The 16,824-nt window shown below is 37.3% G+C and overlaps 1 protein-coding gene across 39 annotated transcripts in view; it reads left to right on the top strand.

Moving 5' to 3' along the window:
* Window positions 1-16,824, top strand: part of LOC131432946 (ensconsin) — a 383,203-nt gene that overhangs the window by 329,183 nt on the left and 37,196 nt on the right. For 20 of the 39 annotated variants that reach the window (XR_009229999.1, XM_058599581.1, XM_058599569.1 and 17 more), the window contains 5 exons: window positions 5,621-6,017; window positions 6,132-6,262; window positions 7,270-7,434; window positions 13,678-13,803; window positions 14,373-14,864. Coding sequence is in view for 38 of the 39 variants with exons in the window: in XM_058599581.1 (XP_058455564.1) it covers window positions 5,621-6,017; window positions 6,132-6,262; window positions 7,270-7,434; window positions 13,678-13,803; window positions 14,373-14,864 (1,311 nt within the window). In the remaining variant the exon portion in view is untranslated. The remainder of the gene's footprint in view (window positions 1-5,620; window positions 6,018-6,131; window positions 6,263-7,269; window positions 7,435-13,677; window positions 13,804-14,372; window positions 14,865-16,824) is intronic. The other 19 variants (XM_058599583.1, XM_058599579.1, XM_058599578.1 and 16 more) reach the window with 7 other exon arrangements.

Genomic DNA, 16,824 nt, shown 5'->3' with positions numbered 1-16,824 from the left:
TGACTAAGCCGAATATGAAAATTATCAAAACAGTTTCTGGGGATAGACGTTGTCGTGATTGAAAAATGCTGATTCGTGCAAGGTTTACTCTGTATTTGAGCCGTTTTTTCATCAATACCCAGTTCAAAGGAATTAGTTGTCAACCAATTTTCGTGTGCCTTGCTTTCAAGTTTTGTTTTTAGTAAGCGATGCCTGTACTTAAAAGAGCCATAATTTTTATCAATTGTTTGTAAGTTGAGTTATATGAGAATGTTTGAGTACATTGAATGTGGATACGACGACAAGAAAGTAATCGAACGAACGACCTAAATTCTTCTATAAATGAATATTGGATTCTGAATCTGAATTTCTGAACTAAGTTATTACCCTGACTTCAGGTTTAGAACAGAATTCAGTTTTAAAATCCAGTTCCAGATTTCTAGAGCTTGATTCGGGAACTTAATTTAGAAGTTCTAGTCCGAAATTATGGAACCATAACTCAAGTTCACACCAGAATCCTAGTCCAAAATTCACTTCCTCAATCCGAATCCAGAAATTACATTTAGAACTCGATTCTGAAATTGAGGAATGAATTCTGGACTTTGATTTAGAATCCAAGTCCAGAATTACTGGAACTGAATTCTGAACCTGGAATCTGTTACATACAAACTTCTGTTAACGCACACTTTTTTTACGAACCTACCACTGTTTTTCGGTTCTTATTCATTCCGAAAATATCCGGTTGATTATGTTTTACAACATTTTTTACTAGATTCTGGTACAGAATTCAGGATCTGAATTTCAAAAATGCATTCAAATTTGAGTTGCAGCATCCAGGTTCAGAATTCAGTTCCAGCTCCAGAGCTCTGAACCAAAATGCTTGTTTGGATTTAGGAACTGAACTCTGGACCTGAATTTTGTGCGAATTTGACTTTAGTTCCTGAAATCAATTATGGAATTTACTTCCTGAATTCAGTTACGGAAATCTGGAACTGAAACTGAATCCTGTATCTGAATTATGAAACAGCATTTTGGAACTGAATTTGGTTCAAACCTGAAACTTAGTACCAGAGTTATGTTCCAGACTTTGGCCTCAGAAATCAGTTCCATCTTGATCTAGGATCTTGAATTTACGGTCCAGATTTCAGTTCCTGAATTCTGTTTCCGAATCCAGTTGCAGCTCCAGAATCCAGGTCAAGAAATCAGTTTTAATTTAGTTTCAGTCTGTTCCAATATACAATTGCAGAATTTCAGGTTCAGAATTCTTCTTCTGTTTCAAAGTTCATTCATGGACTTGGACCTGAATACAGACTCAACCAGAGATGGCATCTCACTAGAGTGATACACCAGGGCGTAGGTTTCAATTATACACTGCGGATACATTTGCTCCGCTCCACACAAAGAGGAAAGCGCACTTCTTCTCAGTGTCCAGACAGACAGACTTTGAGTGCGTGCTTGTGTTGAAAGAAGCTGGTGCGAGAGAATAATATTCTCTTCGCACGAATCGCTCTCACGTGCTCTCGCCTAAATACACCCAAGTGATCACTGGCGCGTGATGGTGAGCGAACACTTCAGTGAACTTCAATTAATAGAGAGTAGATCTGGCCTCGCTATGAAATATTAGCAATGAAAACCGAAAATTTAACGATAAAATGTTTTATTTTGCTGATTTTGCTTGTCCCACGCTTCTTTTACGCAAAGCATACACCAGAGTGCTCACCGGCGTGTACACCTCTGTGAAAGTATCTGCATCCACCTCTGAGAATTTATTAGCTCTGCTCTAGCACTTTGGTGCGATTCAGTGGAAGAGATAAAAGGAAATAAACAAACGCACTCATGATGCGTGCACACTTTATACAACAGTGGTGTATATATGTGAAAGAGAAGAGCTCTCGTTGAAGTTGTCAGTGCGAGGGAGATATTTTGCTTGCTCTTAGTCACTCAGATGAGATGGACATCTCTGGACTCAACATATAACTAGTCTCGTTCCAGGTTCTGATCCAGGTCTTTGACCTACTATATTTCTAATGGAAGTTCCAGATCATGGAACGGTCCAATCTCAAGTCTAGTAATATGGTAATATCAGGTCCACTTCCAAGATCTCGCTCTGGACTTAGTAATGTTTAAAGTTCAGGTTCAACTGATCTTGCGCATGTGCGGTAATTGCACTCAACAGTGTTCAGAATCAAAGAACTTGAACTTGGTTCTGGCATTGCTTAGTAGCCTTTTCTATCTGCGAAAAGTTATTCTACTGTTCAAATGCCTAATGCCAAGAACTTGCAGTTTTGATAATATTAATAAATTGTTTGAGCTGTAATCCACCTAGTGGTGTTATATTGCCTTTCTTTTGCTAATGTGCGGTTAGTCGGTTAAGTAACTTCTACTATTTTATCTTCAAAATCGCAAGTGACAACCAACTTGAACTTCATTCAAAACTCAATAGTAGCTCTCAAACGAGCCTAGATTTGTAGAAATATGTGCTGCCATCTCTGAGAAAATCAAGCGGCAAGAACATAACCGAGTTTTGTCGGTTACTTCACTTATACTATCATATCTCCGAAACTAGAAACTAGTATTCATAGCCATTTGATCATCGAACTCGATCAATGACCCAACAGTAGCTTCCAAACGAGCGTAAGCTTGTTAAAATTGATTCAGTTATCTCTGAGAATATTATGCGATAAAAAACAACGCGTTTTGTCGGTTACGTCACTTATACCATCATATCTCCGGAACCAGAAGTGACAGGGAGGGGGGTTTCTGTAGGTCTCCGAGATTCCGTTCGAAAGTTGGTTTTTCCAGCAATTCTAACATATTTCTATAGAGAAAGGAAAAACTTTATTCGGATTTTTGTCCCTCTCATATAGAAAGGCTGTGCAATCAATGTTAAAACCGACTTTTTAACCCTTTCACGACCATAAGATGTGCAGGAAGAAATATGTCAGTACAAGACAATATTTTAGCTACTGGGGGTGTAAATTAAGAGAATATCACCAGAAAAACATAGCATGGTGCATAAGTTTTTTTTATAATTTCATAAGAAATATTTTTCCCTATGATTCTTAGAAATAAATAAAAAAAGAGTGTTTATTATATCGTAATTTAATTTATTGCTTTAATTATTTTGATTATCAGAATAGTGAAATGAATAATTAGTTATGGCATTCTACGAAACGAGTTCATGTACTTGTGGACGTTTCAAAAAACACATTTATTATGTGTTCTATTTTCTAGACGTCATTTTGCACAAACTTTTTTAGTGCCATAAAGATTGATAGTTCTTTTTATTTATTCGTTCAGAAACACATTTGTCACCTTGGAAATAAGTTTTATTTAACATTTAGTAAAAAACATCGATTTATTTGTAATTAAAGAACCTATAACGATTTTTATGGAAGGGAAACATATTTCCCTTGAGCGTTAAGGTGTTAACCGGACTTCCGGTTCGGGAGTTACGGGGTAAAATGCAATCGTGCAATCGATTTTTTCAGAGACCGCTCATCCATTTTTCTCAACCTTAGGTTCAAATGAAACCCTATCCTACTGAATTTCATCTGAAAACGACTTCCGGTTCCGGAATTACAGGCTGCACGGAGAACCCTTCGATCATAAAATTGCGATATCGCAGTTTTTGATTTTTGCGATAGTTGATTTAACTAATTTCTTTTTGATTCAACCAAAATGGTTTTTGATTTGCATATATTCAAGTAGTTGAAAAATATGTTGTTTTGAATGCTGTCAAATACCGGAGACAGTTGAAAGCAAAACAATAATCGCAATGCAAAATCAACAACTTTTCTAGTTGAAATCTGTTCGCGTCGCTTCAAAATGTCAATGAAAACAACATCGATGGTTAAAGCGTTTGGTGAAATTGTGTTCATTCGATTTGAAAAATTTATGATAACAAGTGTTTGTCTAACAGCGGTGTTGTGTTAAAGTTAACCTTGTTTAAGATGAAAAAGATCTGGTGACAAATTAGAAAATGTTAAAAAATGATCATCTCGTAATCTTTCAGGTATGCGCAAAAATTTTATACTTCAAATTCGATCATTGATTTACTTCCAGCAGACTGTTTTACTTCCAACTGTTTGATACCGATGATGATGTTCATGCATTAGCAATAAAACGCTTTTTGACATGAATTTAATTCATAAAAGTAACAAGAGCGAAGGGTTTCAAACACACAGAGGCGCTGCGATTGAATGCACCTAAGCTCATATAAACTTAGTAAAATTATCAGTGCATAACTTTAGTTCAACCGTTTGAAGGCATCATCTTTCAATACTCATTTTTTCACTTTCAATACTCATGTCTAAAACAAATAAAACCGATTTATTTTTCAACTAACAGAATTTTGTTTCAATAACAACACCAGTTCTTTCAACTAAAATATTTGTTGAAATTGAAAGGTATGTGTCCTCACTAATTGACAGCATTTTTTTTCAAACAGTTAAATTAGTTGTTTCAACCATCGTTTCTGCTAATCGAAAAACAAAAATGACAGTTTAATTAAAACAACAATCGATTAGTTGTACCAAATTTTAACCAATCGAATTCAGAAAATCAACTAATATTCTGGTTGAAATGGGATCGCGGGTGGTTCCGTGTGATAGGTATAAAAATCATTTTCAGGGGCATGTTTTGCATTTCTCATATAGAAAGGTTATGCAATCACTATGAAAACCGAGGTTTTAGCCGAGACCAAATGAAAGGTCTTGTGATCCCATACAAAATTCCTGATTTTTTAAAATCCGATTTGCGGTTTCGCGAGTTGTGTTCAGATCTTAGTTCCGGTTCCGGAATAATGGGGTGAATTGGTCAAAAAATGAAAATATGAGTGCTAACTTTTACCGGAGTTGACTGAACCGATTTTCACAAATGATTCAATTTAAATTCAAATTAAAGGTCTTATGGTCTTCCATAAAAATTTCATCTTGATCCGACTTCCGGTTCCGGAATTACAGGGTGATTAGTGTAGAAATTTCAATTTCAAATTACCTACTCGCTTTTCTTAGAGATGGCGTGACCGATTTGTACAAACTTAGATTCAAATGAATGGTATTATGGTCCAATACAAAACTTCTAAGTTTCAGTTGGATCTGACTTCCGATTCCGGAATTATAAGATAAAGTGTGTTAAAAATTTTGTACACTGACTCAAAACTTTGTACACTGACTTAAAACTACTCCAATCGGTAGCCATAATCAGTGGACGACTTAAAAACCGGTTCCGGTTATTCAATCGAGTTACGAAGAAAATTATCATAAAGAATACCACAGTATTATATATGAGAGTTTGATTGATATGAGGTAGGCTTAATTATACCTCTAGGTGGATTAAAACAGGTGGTACACAAATGGTTTGCCATACTAAGGACGTGTGCAATGCATTATCTATTTCGAAGCAAATGGATCTAGGTTATGTCATTTCTCAACTTCTGGAACTGCTCATGTTTGAAAACTTGTACTTGAATAACAATTAAACTATTTTGTTGGGTAATCTACTAATAATTCAATGTTTGGTGGTTTGTTAATCAATTCGTTTATTAATACCTATTTATATGTTTTATTGTTCAATATCATTTATGCAGAATATACCTAACCGACCATTTCCCCTTCCCATCTTCTCTTCTACTTTCAAGAAGAACAACAAAAGGAACGCGAAGAGCGAATAAAGCAGATCAAGGAACGCCAAAATGAGGAACGACAGCGAAAGCTAGAGGAGCTGAAGGCACAGGCACTGGCCGCGCAGAAATTCCGGGAACAGAAGGAAGAGGAACGCCGGCGCCGAATGGAGGACCTGCGGAAGCGCGAGAACGACCGGCGCTCACAGGTCGAGGAGCGGCGGCGTGCGATACAGGAAGCGGACAACGAACGGCGACAGTACATACTGCAGAAGAACCAGGAACGGGATCAGCGCATGGAGACAAAGCGGCGCAACGAGCGCAGTTCGATACAGTTCGCGTTCGGTTCGTCGACACCGCGCATGATCGAATCCGGCGACAGTGGCATGAGCAGTTCGTTCTGGACTAACCGAAGGTGAGACTGACTGGGGACGGGGGACAGTCAGATGGAGTCCATTATCGGACCGGACCGGGGATCGGGTCGATTTGCAAAATTTAAAATAATCAAATCCGTTTTATTCTTTCACAGAGCAACATCCATCACGAATGTAGCGTACACCGGGGCACCACTGACGCGTCGTAGCTCCGAACGGGAATTGACCGACGGAAGCTCCAAGAAACGCGCTACCTCCGCCAGTGGTTTAGACAGATCGACCGACGGTAGGTTGCTGTTTGTTTGTCTGCAGTGTGTGTGCATATTTGTATGTGTGATTCATCGATTCGTACCTAGTATCTTCCGACAGTGTTCAACCATCAAGTATCGTTCCACTTCATTACAAAGATCCAATCCTAGGGCATCGATTCGTTATTATTTCCAGTTATATTTGTATTGATTTTGTTTTAGAAATAGTATTCCTTCTTTTGAGTTATTTGTTCCCTAAAAGTACATCACTTGTTAAAGTTGATTTCAGTTACATCATTATATCATAGCACACGCAATTCTGTGTTTCGTTGTCGTATTTATGTTGGAAACTATTCCATAGATTGTGTACAAATAGTTGTTCAATTCTATAGCTCCAATTTTGATGAGAAGTACTTAACGTTGAAGATTCTAGTCTTTATCATAGTTCAGAAAGTTTTACCGAGTATGGTTTCCTGGTTTTCCCATGATCTATCTCAGCAGAACCAAAATCATACATGTTAGTTAGTATCCCCTACTAGGACCTTGAAAGCTAGAAGTTGAAGAAATGTTCTGCCTTCCTACCGAATGAGTTTTTTTTGTGTCGTTACTACATTAGTCACCAGCTAGAGAAACATCCCCCTTACCATACTCAATACTTAGAAACCATTCCCCTAACCTCTATCATGTTATACGTGTCGTCATGTGTTTGGGTTCTTTTCGGTGTAATCCCAAAAACAAAAGCTACGTTCAAAATTACCCTGTTCTCACCAATCGGCTCTTTTTCTTCTTCTCTTTCCCGTTTCTATCTTAATTCACCTGTGCTAATAACGTAACGTTCGTTGTTCGTCCGATTCGGAACAATTCCGAATCACCGAAACGTCAAAATCAACACCAAAAACATTCACTACTACCATCACCAACACCACTACCACAACTGTGTTACAACTACGAGCGCCAAATCACCCCCCGCCCCGCATATCCGATCGATCGGTCGGTCGATTGCGATTTCAACCACCGCCGGGTACCAACGATAAAACCACTGCAGACATGCGACGAATGTCCAGTTCCATGTACGAGGTATTCAATTGGGCCCAAACTAGCGAGTGCCCGAAAAAGTTGACCCTCTCGCTGGCCGGGGCCGGTATCAACATTGACGAGCCGCCGTCCAGTGCGGAACGAGCGGCCGCTGCTGCCGTCAGTGCCAGAAGGGGTAATTTTTTGTTTCGCCAAATCTGTCAACAAACATCCGGCAAAATCGGTCGAGTTTGTCGAGAATCCATACTACCACCTGTCAATAAGACATTGCCACACGATTCAAAGAGTTGTTTTTTTTTAAATTTAGTCTTGTTCAGATTTTGTTGTACTGCAGTGTTTTACTAACTCATTTGTAAGCGTTTGATGTTGCAGTTGTTTTTCTTCGGCCGTCTATTTTGTTTACTATGTGACATATCTGCTGTACACTTACTTTTTGTCCTCTATCTCCCGGGGGAATGATATGACGCGTTTTTGCCTGCAATGTCCCGTTCTTACTTTCGCCGGTCTCCGTTCTGGCTGCGTTCTATTTTCTGCATCCATTCGCTTGGCTTTCATTTCACGTGTTGGTTTTGTTTCCATAAATAATTATGTGTGTGTGTTTTTGAGATATGTTTGAAAGGGTTGTTGGCTTTGTCGAGAGAGTTGTTTGCTTCAGCTGTGTTTTTTCATTTTCACTTTTCCCTGTTTTGGGTTTTCTTTCAAATTCTCTATCTTTTATCTTTTTACGCTATTTTTGCATTGCTTCATTTCGCTTTTGTTGCCGCTTGTGAATTGTTATCTTTATTAAGTGTTATGTCTACTAGTAGAAATGCAGTCGCCGTGATTTTCTTCTCTGGCGAAGAAATTAAGTGTACTGAGCATGTATTTAAATTATGAAATTGTACACATTATATCCATGAAACATCGCAGATAGTAATAAGCAGCTCTAGAAAAGGATGTCGATGATGACTACTTCAAAAAAGAATCAGTTTTGTTACATAAAATATTCTATAACCCGGTACTAACATGTGAAAAAAGGTATGTAATACGGTAGACACTTTTCACATGTTGCATCAATAATGTACATTACTAAGTTTTCTAACTTTAAAAGCTTCAATATTATCTCGTACATGGTAATCCAATTTATCTAATTTTATACAATATGGTTGATTTCGATTCCCAAAGACCAAGTAATGAGCATTTCATTCTGTAACCTGTGAATAGTGCCTATTTAGCAATATACTCTTTTCACATATTATTACCGAATTATAATTTTTATGGTTGCTTTTTCATGTTTTTTTTTCAATACATGAGCGATTTCTAATTGAAAGCTAAACTGAACTGATGAAAATTTTCAATTTAATAACAATTTTTCTCAAACATTCAACGATTTAACAAAAACCACTGACAAGATGAAAAGATAATGCTTTTTGCACCGAATTGCCATTTCTACAATGATGTGCCGATAGAACGAAACTTAGGGACGGCTTTCTGTTTGTCAACATAGTACTCTTGAGACTGAATTAGGACCAACTAGCAAAATATACGACTACTAATAGATAAAGCTTATTTATAGCTTCACTTTTATTAAAAATGAAATTAACGTTTGACGTAAATTCAAGCATGCCATAATTTCTTCGGTTATGACACAATATTACATCTATTAATATGTAAAAATAAATTTTGCGTCTGTAACGATGTCAGCTTCAACTAAATGAACTGTGAAGCTAATGATATGTCTTATTTTTACATGCTTTGAATTGTGAATGTAAGTGAATCGAGACACTTTATTTACAACAGGCGAGTTTTCAGGTTGCGAATATAGAGCTAAACGAAATTTCGTTGCTCATAAAAGGCTACATTAAAGCTATTATTAGTGCTTACTGATTACCTGGATTGTAATAGGCATTGGTATCGCAAAATGAAAAACACGGAAAACAGTTTTCTTGCACTGATAGCAGGGTTTAGGGTTTAAAATATTCAAATATTCTTTGAATGAATATTTCGTTTCCATTGCTTTGTGAACTCACAGTTTCACAGCTTACAAAGAAAATGTCTTGCCAGACAAAAAAAACACACACAAACAAAACGCTTATGGAAGCAATTATACTCCACATGTACACAGATGGTACAGTGTGCTGGCATTAGAGCCTTAATGAAGTACAGAAGCCGTGAATATAATTTTCTCTGTTGTGGTCTGAACGTCGTTCCTCTCACGAAATAATTCATAGCAAGCAACTATCTTCACGAGGCTGGATAGTTCTGAAGATTAAACATTCAGTTTTCGCCAACAGCCTGATGATTGGCTCTTAAATGTCGAATGTTCCTGCGAGCTCCGAACGTAAACTGCTTTGAATGATGACTTTATGGCACGAAAACTGTTGCATATCACATTTAATCTGTGTCAATAAGAGTTCTTACTTATACTTGAATAACATAACAAACAGAAGTAGCAGGAGCACAGGATTAGCGATGGCGATCTGACGATCTTCGCAAATACTGCGAACAAACAAACCTGCACTCTTATTACTTCTATAAATCAAATTCCTGCTAAATAGTGATCAATTGGGTTTAATCGAAATAGTGCATGAGAGTGAATTAACCAGCTGAATAAAAAAAAGTCTTGTAAGCAATATCCAGCATGGAATATTTTTCCATTGAATTTTCATTGCGTATTATTTTGACTTGTGGAGAACTGTAAACAACCAAACCTTCATTCAAATAAACGAACAAAACCTTTATTCAAATAAACGCACTAGCGGTTGCACACAAAATGAATTCTGTATAAACGAATGCGAAGCGCGTTCGGACCTCGGAGAAACATTCAATAGTTAAGAGCCAGTCATCAGTCTGTTGACAAAAACTGAATATACAATCTTCAGCACTATTCAGTCTAATGAAGATAGTTGCTTGCTATGAATTGTGGGGTTAGAACTGTTGAATGTGGTTTGGGTATTGCGCTCTCTTCTATTTTCGTCCATGGACAGCCATTCCAATAAAACAACTAGGCTCACGCTTTGCTTGCCCATCAAATTATGCAGCATCGAACGGAACAAATAGTAATCGGATGGGGCAATGCCTGGGCTATACGGTGGGTCGAATAGTGTTTCTCATTTGACCAATCCTAAGAATGTATCTTCAAGTTGTTGAAAGTTACAAATTCTACAAAAAAAAAAAAGTTTTACTACTTATGTTCACAAAATTGGAATAAAATATTGAAAAAAAAAACTACTAATCGAAACCAACTCTGAAAAAATCAATTTTAAAAAATTATAATAAAATTACAAATAAAATACCATCTTTGACTTTAGGAAGATTTTGTTCCAAGATAGGTAATTATGTTTCCCACCAATCGTCCATATATTGCAAAATAAGGGAAAAAAATCTTTTCAAAACATTTCCTCGTGCAGTTTGATAATTTTTGTAAATATCGGACAACTAACGATAGAGTATTCGGCAAAATCTTACCACAGAGCTTGGATTATTATAACATTGGATAAGAAAAAAAGTCAATGAATGAAAGATTGGTAGGGAACATAATCACCCATATTGGTTTTACCTTTTTTTTATTAATCGATTTCAAGTTTTGGAAGGTAATTTTTTTTTGCAGTGTAAGAATTTTTCAGTATTTTATTTCGAAAATTTGACTGTGTTTGTGAAAAACTAGCACAATACTTTTTTGTAGGATTTGTCATATTTCTACAATAACTATTTGAAAAAAAAGTTCTTAAAAAAGTTTGACCTTTTTCAAAAGGGGCTGTCCATAAAAGACGTCCCGCCGCACAAGGGGGAGGGGGCGTTTCATAAAACGTGACCTTTTGTGACAGTGGGAAGGGGGGGGGGGAGGTTTTTGGAATGTGACGTCCAATATTTTCAATGAGCGCATTTTTGAAATACCTAATTAATTAAATAGTAAATTAGCGAAATTAATAAATTTTGCCTAATATGAGTAAAAAAAGAGATATGCCTTCAAAGTTATGCACTGACAATTTTTTCAGCAATTTGATTTTCTAGCAATGATAATAGTATATCATAAGAATTTCTCTTATCTGATTCTGATGCAGTTTATTCAATTGTACTCTTTTTGAAAAAGGGCGGTAGATCAACGATTTCAGACGTAGATCATGTCATGTCTTATCTTGATCATATGTGATTTTCCTCCACCAAGATCAGTACCGATATTGATCGATGTTATTTAAAATTCACTGATTAACTGATCTTGAAAAGATTCTTCGGCAGTGATCACGTTTTGATGAGGTTTTGGTCTTTATTTTCTCAACCCTGTATGCTACACTAAGGAAATATTATTCTTTACCTAAAACAATAATATATCTGTGTACCCCTAGGAGGAATAAAACAGATGATTTAAATGTTTCATCAATTCCAACCAAATACTTTTGTTAATTTATATAATTGATAATAATAAAATAATTCCGATGATTTTGTAGTTTTAGGGATATTTTTTAATCTAATGACAGCATGTAATAAATCGATTTTTCCCTCATATTTGTATGGTTTGTCATACATATTGAGAATGTATTGAGATGAATTTTATTTATTTTGAATTCGTGACATGTGACATAGGGGGGGGGGGGGTGTCTTTGCTTCTGTGACAATTTGTGACAAAGGAGGGATGGGGAGTCAAAAATCGTCAAAAAAAAGCGTGACGTCTTTTATGAACAGCCCCAAAGACAGTCCAGACTATTTAAGTTTTGGTACGTTTCAGCTCATCAGTGCATTAGCAGATCATGTGGCATACAACCTTAAATTTGTTTTCGTTTGAGACGTTGCACTTCGGTGCAAAATAAGTGCTTTGCAAATAGCAATGACTTTACGTCTGCTTAGTGGATTATGTTGATCCGCGAGGTGGCAGTCCAAGATCATCTGCTAATGCACTGATGAGCTGAATGCGAAACGTAAAAAGAAAATATTTCAGATCAATTTTTAAAAAAAATCAAAGTATGCAAAGTGGCTTTTTGTGACAAAGTTTACATGTCCTGAAGGTTCCATTCAAATCTAGGAGGGTGCTACAAACTCCGAATACGGTTTGGAGCGAATTTCGCCTGTAGCGAAATTCGCCTGTAGCGAAATGTTTTGACTTTTTTTTTCAACACGGTTCCTCTTTCTGTTGGCCACCCACTTCAAAAATCCGATGCGGTCAACGTTCAAAGATCGTAAAGTCGTTGTCCCTGGCAAGCTACCTAATGAGTTAGCAAGGCATTTGCAAATGCAGACGAATACCCCTCAGTCAAACAACACTATGGATCACAGAATTGTCTGAAAAAACATTTTGTTCCATACATTCATACTGAAGCTGTCACTATAACGAAGAAGTGCTACAGTGAATAACATCGTTACGAGATAAATAAGTTTTTTTGGTGTCCGAATATAACTCAAGCTTTATAGTAAGGCAATTTGTGTATCCAAAAAAAAAGTGTGAAAACTTCTCCTTTTGGGTAAAAGTTGTTGATCCATATTCTAGAGCTGCATTACTACATTACTCCATCCTTTAAGTTATGTCAATTGGAAAAAAACCTAAACTCAGTTTTATTCTGCATTTGTTTGAAGAATTTTTGGATAAGTTTTATCAGACAATTTGACGTAATTTTCATTTTCCTTTCTATTAAAACTCGCTTAATTCCACATAAGAAAAATATATATGACAGGTTTACTTTTTTGTGATAAATCCATGATTTTATTTTTTGATCTCGTCATAACAAATCCGAAACTCTCGGAAATTTAAAAAACAGGTTATTATTAAGTCAGATTATTGAACGTTTCTAATAGTGTTTTCAGATCACAGTTCACGCTATTACATTCACAGTTTTCGTTTAGAATTGTTTCGAAGTTTATCTGCTTTTGCGATTCTTGAATGTTTATCTGTCCTTTTTACCGTATATGTTTAAAATAATTGTGTTGTTTTCCCCCATCGATAGTTCAGATCCTTTAAATTTGGTTCATTTAACCCTCAAACCTTTCGAGATAAAAAACAAACCCATTATTCATTTGTGGTTTGTGACGATTTGCTTCTCTGATGTGTTACCTAACCATCTTCGTTACATTTTTGGATTAAAAACTAAAATTTTGCTGTCTTTTCGTTGGTTTGTTTAATTTATAATTCTTTGTTTCGATTCATCAAAATTTAAATTCAGATAAATACATGTTTTCTTCTTTTTTCTCTTCTCTTTTTCCTATAAAAAAAATACATCGAACAAAACGAAACACACGCACACACACGCACGCGCGCGCGCTCCACCGATCGATGTATCAATGTGTGCCGTTGTTTCGGTCCGTTCGTGGTTGTGGGTGTGTTCGTTTATTTTTTCCTGAACTCCGTCCTCAACGGTGGTCACGAATCTTCGTGTGTTTTTATCTACCAATCGAATGCTTCGAAATGTTCCCGTGTCTACCCGGTGTGGGTGTCCGTGCGTGCGTTTAGACGATTCGGCCGAAATGAGCTACCAGCGTACCGTCAATCGACGCAAAACCGATCTTATGCCCACCATTCCTAGTCCTCGCGATAGCTCTAGATCATCTTTCGGCACTCACACTCCCAGAACACCAGGTAGTATTCTTTTATTTGTTTCATTTTTTGTTCCTAATTTTTAGTCCTAACCAAACGTAATTACTACAATTAAGAATCATCCACTCACCTCAAATAAATCACGCCCGTATTCATGTTGCAAATTGATCGAAACTCATCCAGTAGTAGTAGCAGAGTTTATTCGAATAAGTTTTAGATAACTTTAAACACTATAATTGACCGTACTGTTATGTATTGTGAGTTGTCATTGTTTCGAGGCTAAAAATTGCATTGTGTTGTGCCTCATGTGTGCGTGCCACGCTGATGCTAAGAACGTTTATACTAGAGAAAAAAAAATCAATCGCATGAAATTAGCTTTTCCCACATAAATATAGTTTCCGTTTAGTACTTTATCATCAAACCAAAAAAAAAGTTCATACCATGAAGCATGCTTGCCAAAAAAAATTCACATCGTTCCTTATTTTTCGATTTTTCTAACTTTTTTATTGGAATTTTTACCACCAAAAATAAATCACACACATTCACACAACACCTCCGCATTTTCGAACGAACGAAAAACTGTGTCCATCGCGCTACAACAACAACCACAGGTCGAGCCTTCTCGATGACACGCTTGGACCAGTTGGCCCAACCGCGCCGCCGCAATGGCGAACACATCAGTGCAATTGTCGAACGCGAACGCCGCCAGGCTCTGGAGTTGGAGAATCTGACGCGGCTTTCGCTGTCCTCGTCCCGTTCGTCTCCGACGGCCGATGGTTCGAGCAAGCGTATGTCACGCAGTATGTCCCAGTTGGTGAGTAGCAGCTCCAGCAACAGTGCGGTCAAGTACCGCAACCAATCGCAGGAAAGACACTTGGGCGGCCGAGCCGGACGCAAGTCCTCCTTTAACTCATCGTCACTGCTCGGCGAAACACTGATGGGCCGTTCGGATACCTCCAAGAGTATGTCCCAGCTGAACACGGCCGGACGCGTCCCGCGGATTACCAAAACCGAACGTCTCCGGCAGCAGGTTCGCGAACAGCTCAATGGTTCCGCCCAGATGACAACAACGCATACACTGTCGATTTCGATGACCGCAACAGGTGCGAGCGTTTACCGTAAATCAACCCTTAGACAGATCTGACCTCCCCTCTGTGGCTATCATCTCTGTTGGGAGGTTTTTTTTTCTATCTCATAGCGTAATTAATCCTACTGATTTGGAATTGGATACAGTTGGCTAACACCGAAGCTAGAAACTTTGCACATCCTTAACTTGGATCGGGGATCGGTACTAAACTTTACCGTACGACTGTGTATTTAACTATACTAGATACTAGTAAACTGTAAACCTTTCTTTCTGGCTCTTACCAGTCCACATATAACATGGCAGTACTGACAAAAAAACTCCCGGCTAGTGTATTGCCTGTTTACTCTAACAAGGACAACCCTCGGTATTTGGTGGTTTTGGTTTATGCGTGACACAATGAAATCGTAGGGTAGGCTAGCGAACGCAAACGAAAGAAAAACACAAATCATCAATGCTAGAAACTGCTACAAGTAGTTTGTAATAATTGTAGATGTATAAAGTATTTTGTCACGGTACGAGAGAAAGACCTGGTAGAAAACTCTATGAGCTCCATATATTGCGATTTGGCTCGAACTCTTCGTAAGAATTTTTCATGATAAAAAAGAACAATTTGTGTCATCAGTTTACCATTTTGTCTTTAACCTTAGGGTTTAAACAATGATTCCTTTATAACCCCAAACGAAATTATACTTTAGGGTGAGAATAAATAGGGTCATTTTCTGAAGATTTTCAATCGTGTAAAATTACCAAAGGAAATTTTCGACATAGATTTTGTTTTAGAAATGCATGAAACGTCGAGATCTTATGTTATTTGAATTGTTTTGAATGAATTGAACCTGAATTAAAAAATTTTTGAATTGAAAGTTATCACATTTTGACCACCTTAATTAGAATGCTTTAGAAAATTGAAGATGAACGTTTAATGACACCCTGTTCCACAAGAGGAAAATCGGGTTCAGGTCGGGTACGGATTTTGCATGGACTAGTATTACTAGAAATGAATGGGCTGATGAGTTGGCTTGAGCTGGTGCCACGAACGAATCTGAAAATGTCAAAATGTCTACAAAATTTGCAGTATTCTAATCAGATTTCCAGGGTTGTTAAGACCGCGCGGATTTCGCGGATTTAACGTGGTTTCTACTCCGTATTTGGTGCAATGGCTCGGATTTCGGGCGAATTTCAAGAAACATCATTTCACATTTCAAAATTTCAGCAGAGCTGCTACCAGGAATTACAAAAACTTTTCGATATATGTCATTGCGTTTCCCCATTCTAATGCAGAAATCGAAAGAAGTTTTTCGCACTCAAAGATATTGATGTCTGATGGAAGATATCGTCTCAGTAAAAACACATTCTATAATGCAGAGAACGTAATAAATGAAATGCTATTCTTCGATAATATGGTCACAAATTTTGTGCGTGATAAAAATCGCATTCTTGAAGTAAAATTTACACGACAGGCGTTACGAAGCGAAGTTGGACAAGAAAAGAAACAAAGAAGAAAAAGTTAAAACGTTCATCTAGTGCTGAACCCGACGGGATTCCATCCGCGGTGATAAAAAAAATGTTCTAATAGTTTGTTGGTTGAACAATCCAACATTTTCAATTGTTTTTTGCGTTCTTGAATTTTGCCTGAAATATGGAAGAACAAGGGTATAGTATCCAACTACCGTGGAATTGCTGCATTGTGCGCTGTATCGAGGCTGTTTGAAATTATAGTTCTGGATTTTACAACCCATAGCTGCTCTGACTACACACACCTCCTTCATCATACCTCCTCTACAAGCACGACTACAAGTAGATTCTATATACACCGATTTCGTAACTGCGTTCGACAAAATCAATCATCAATATCATCAAGTTAAGTAGACTCTCATTTAACGGATCATGTTTGAAGTGGCTTTGACCATATCTAACTGGTCACGAAATAACAGTGCAAAATAGGAAACTGTACAACCTTACCATTTGTTGTTACC

The sequence above is a fragment of the Malaya genurostris genome, chromosome 2 (assembly GCF_030247185.1).
Source record: "Malaya genurostris strain Urasoe2022 chromosome 2, Malgen_1.1, whole genome shotgun sequence".
NCBI classification, from domain to species: Eukaryota; Metazoa; Arthropoda; class Insecta; order Diptera; family Culicidae; genus Malaya; species Malaya genurostris.
Note: the sequence above shows the minus strand (reverse complement) of the source record. Positions and strands in the feature narration are given on the sequence as shown.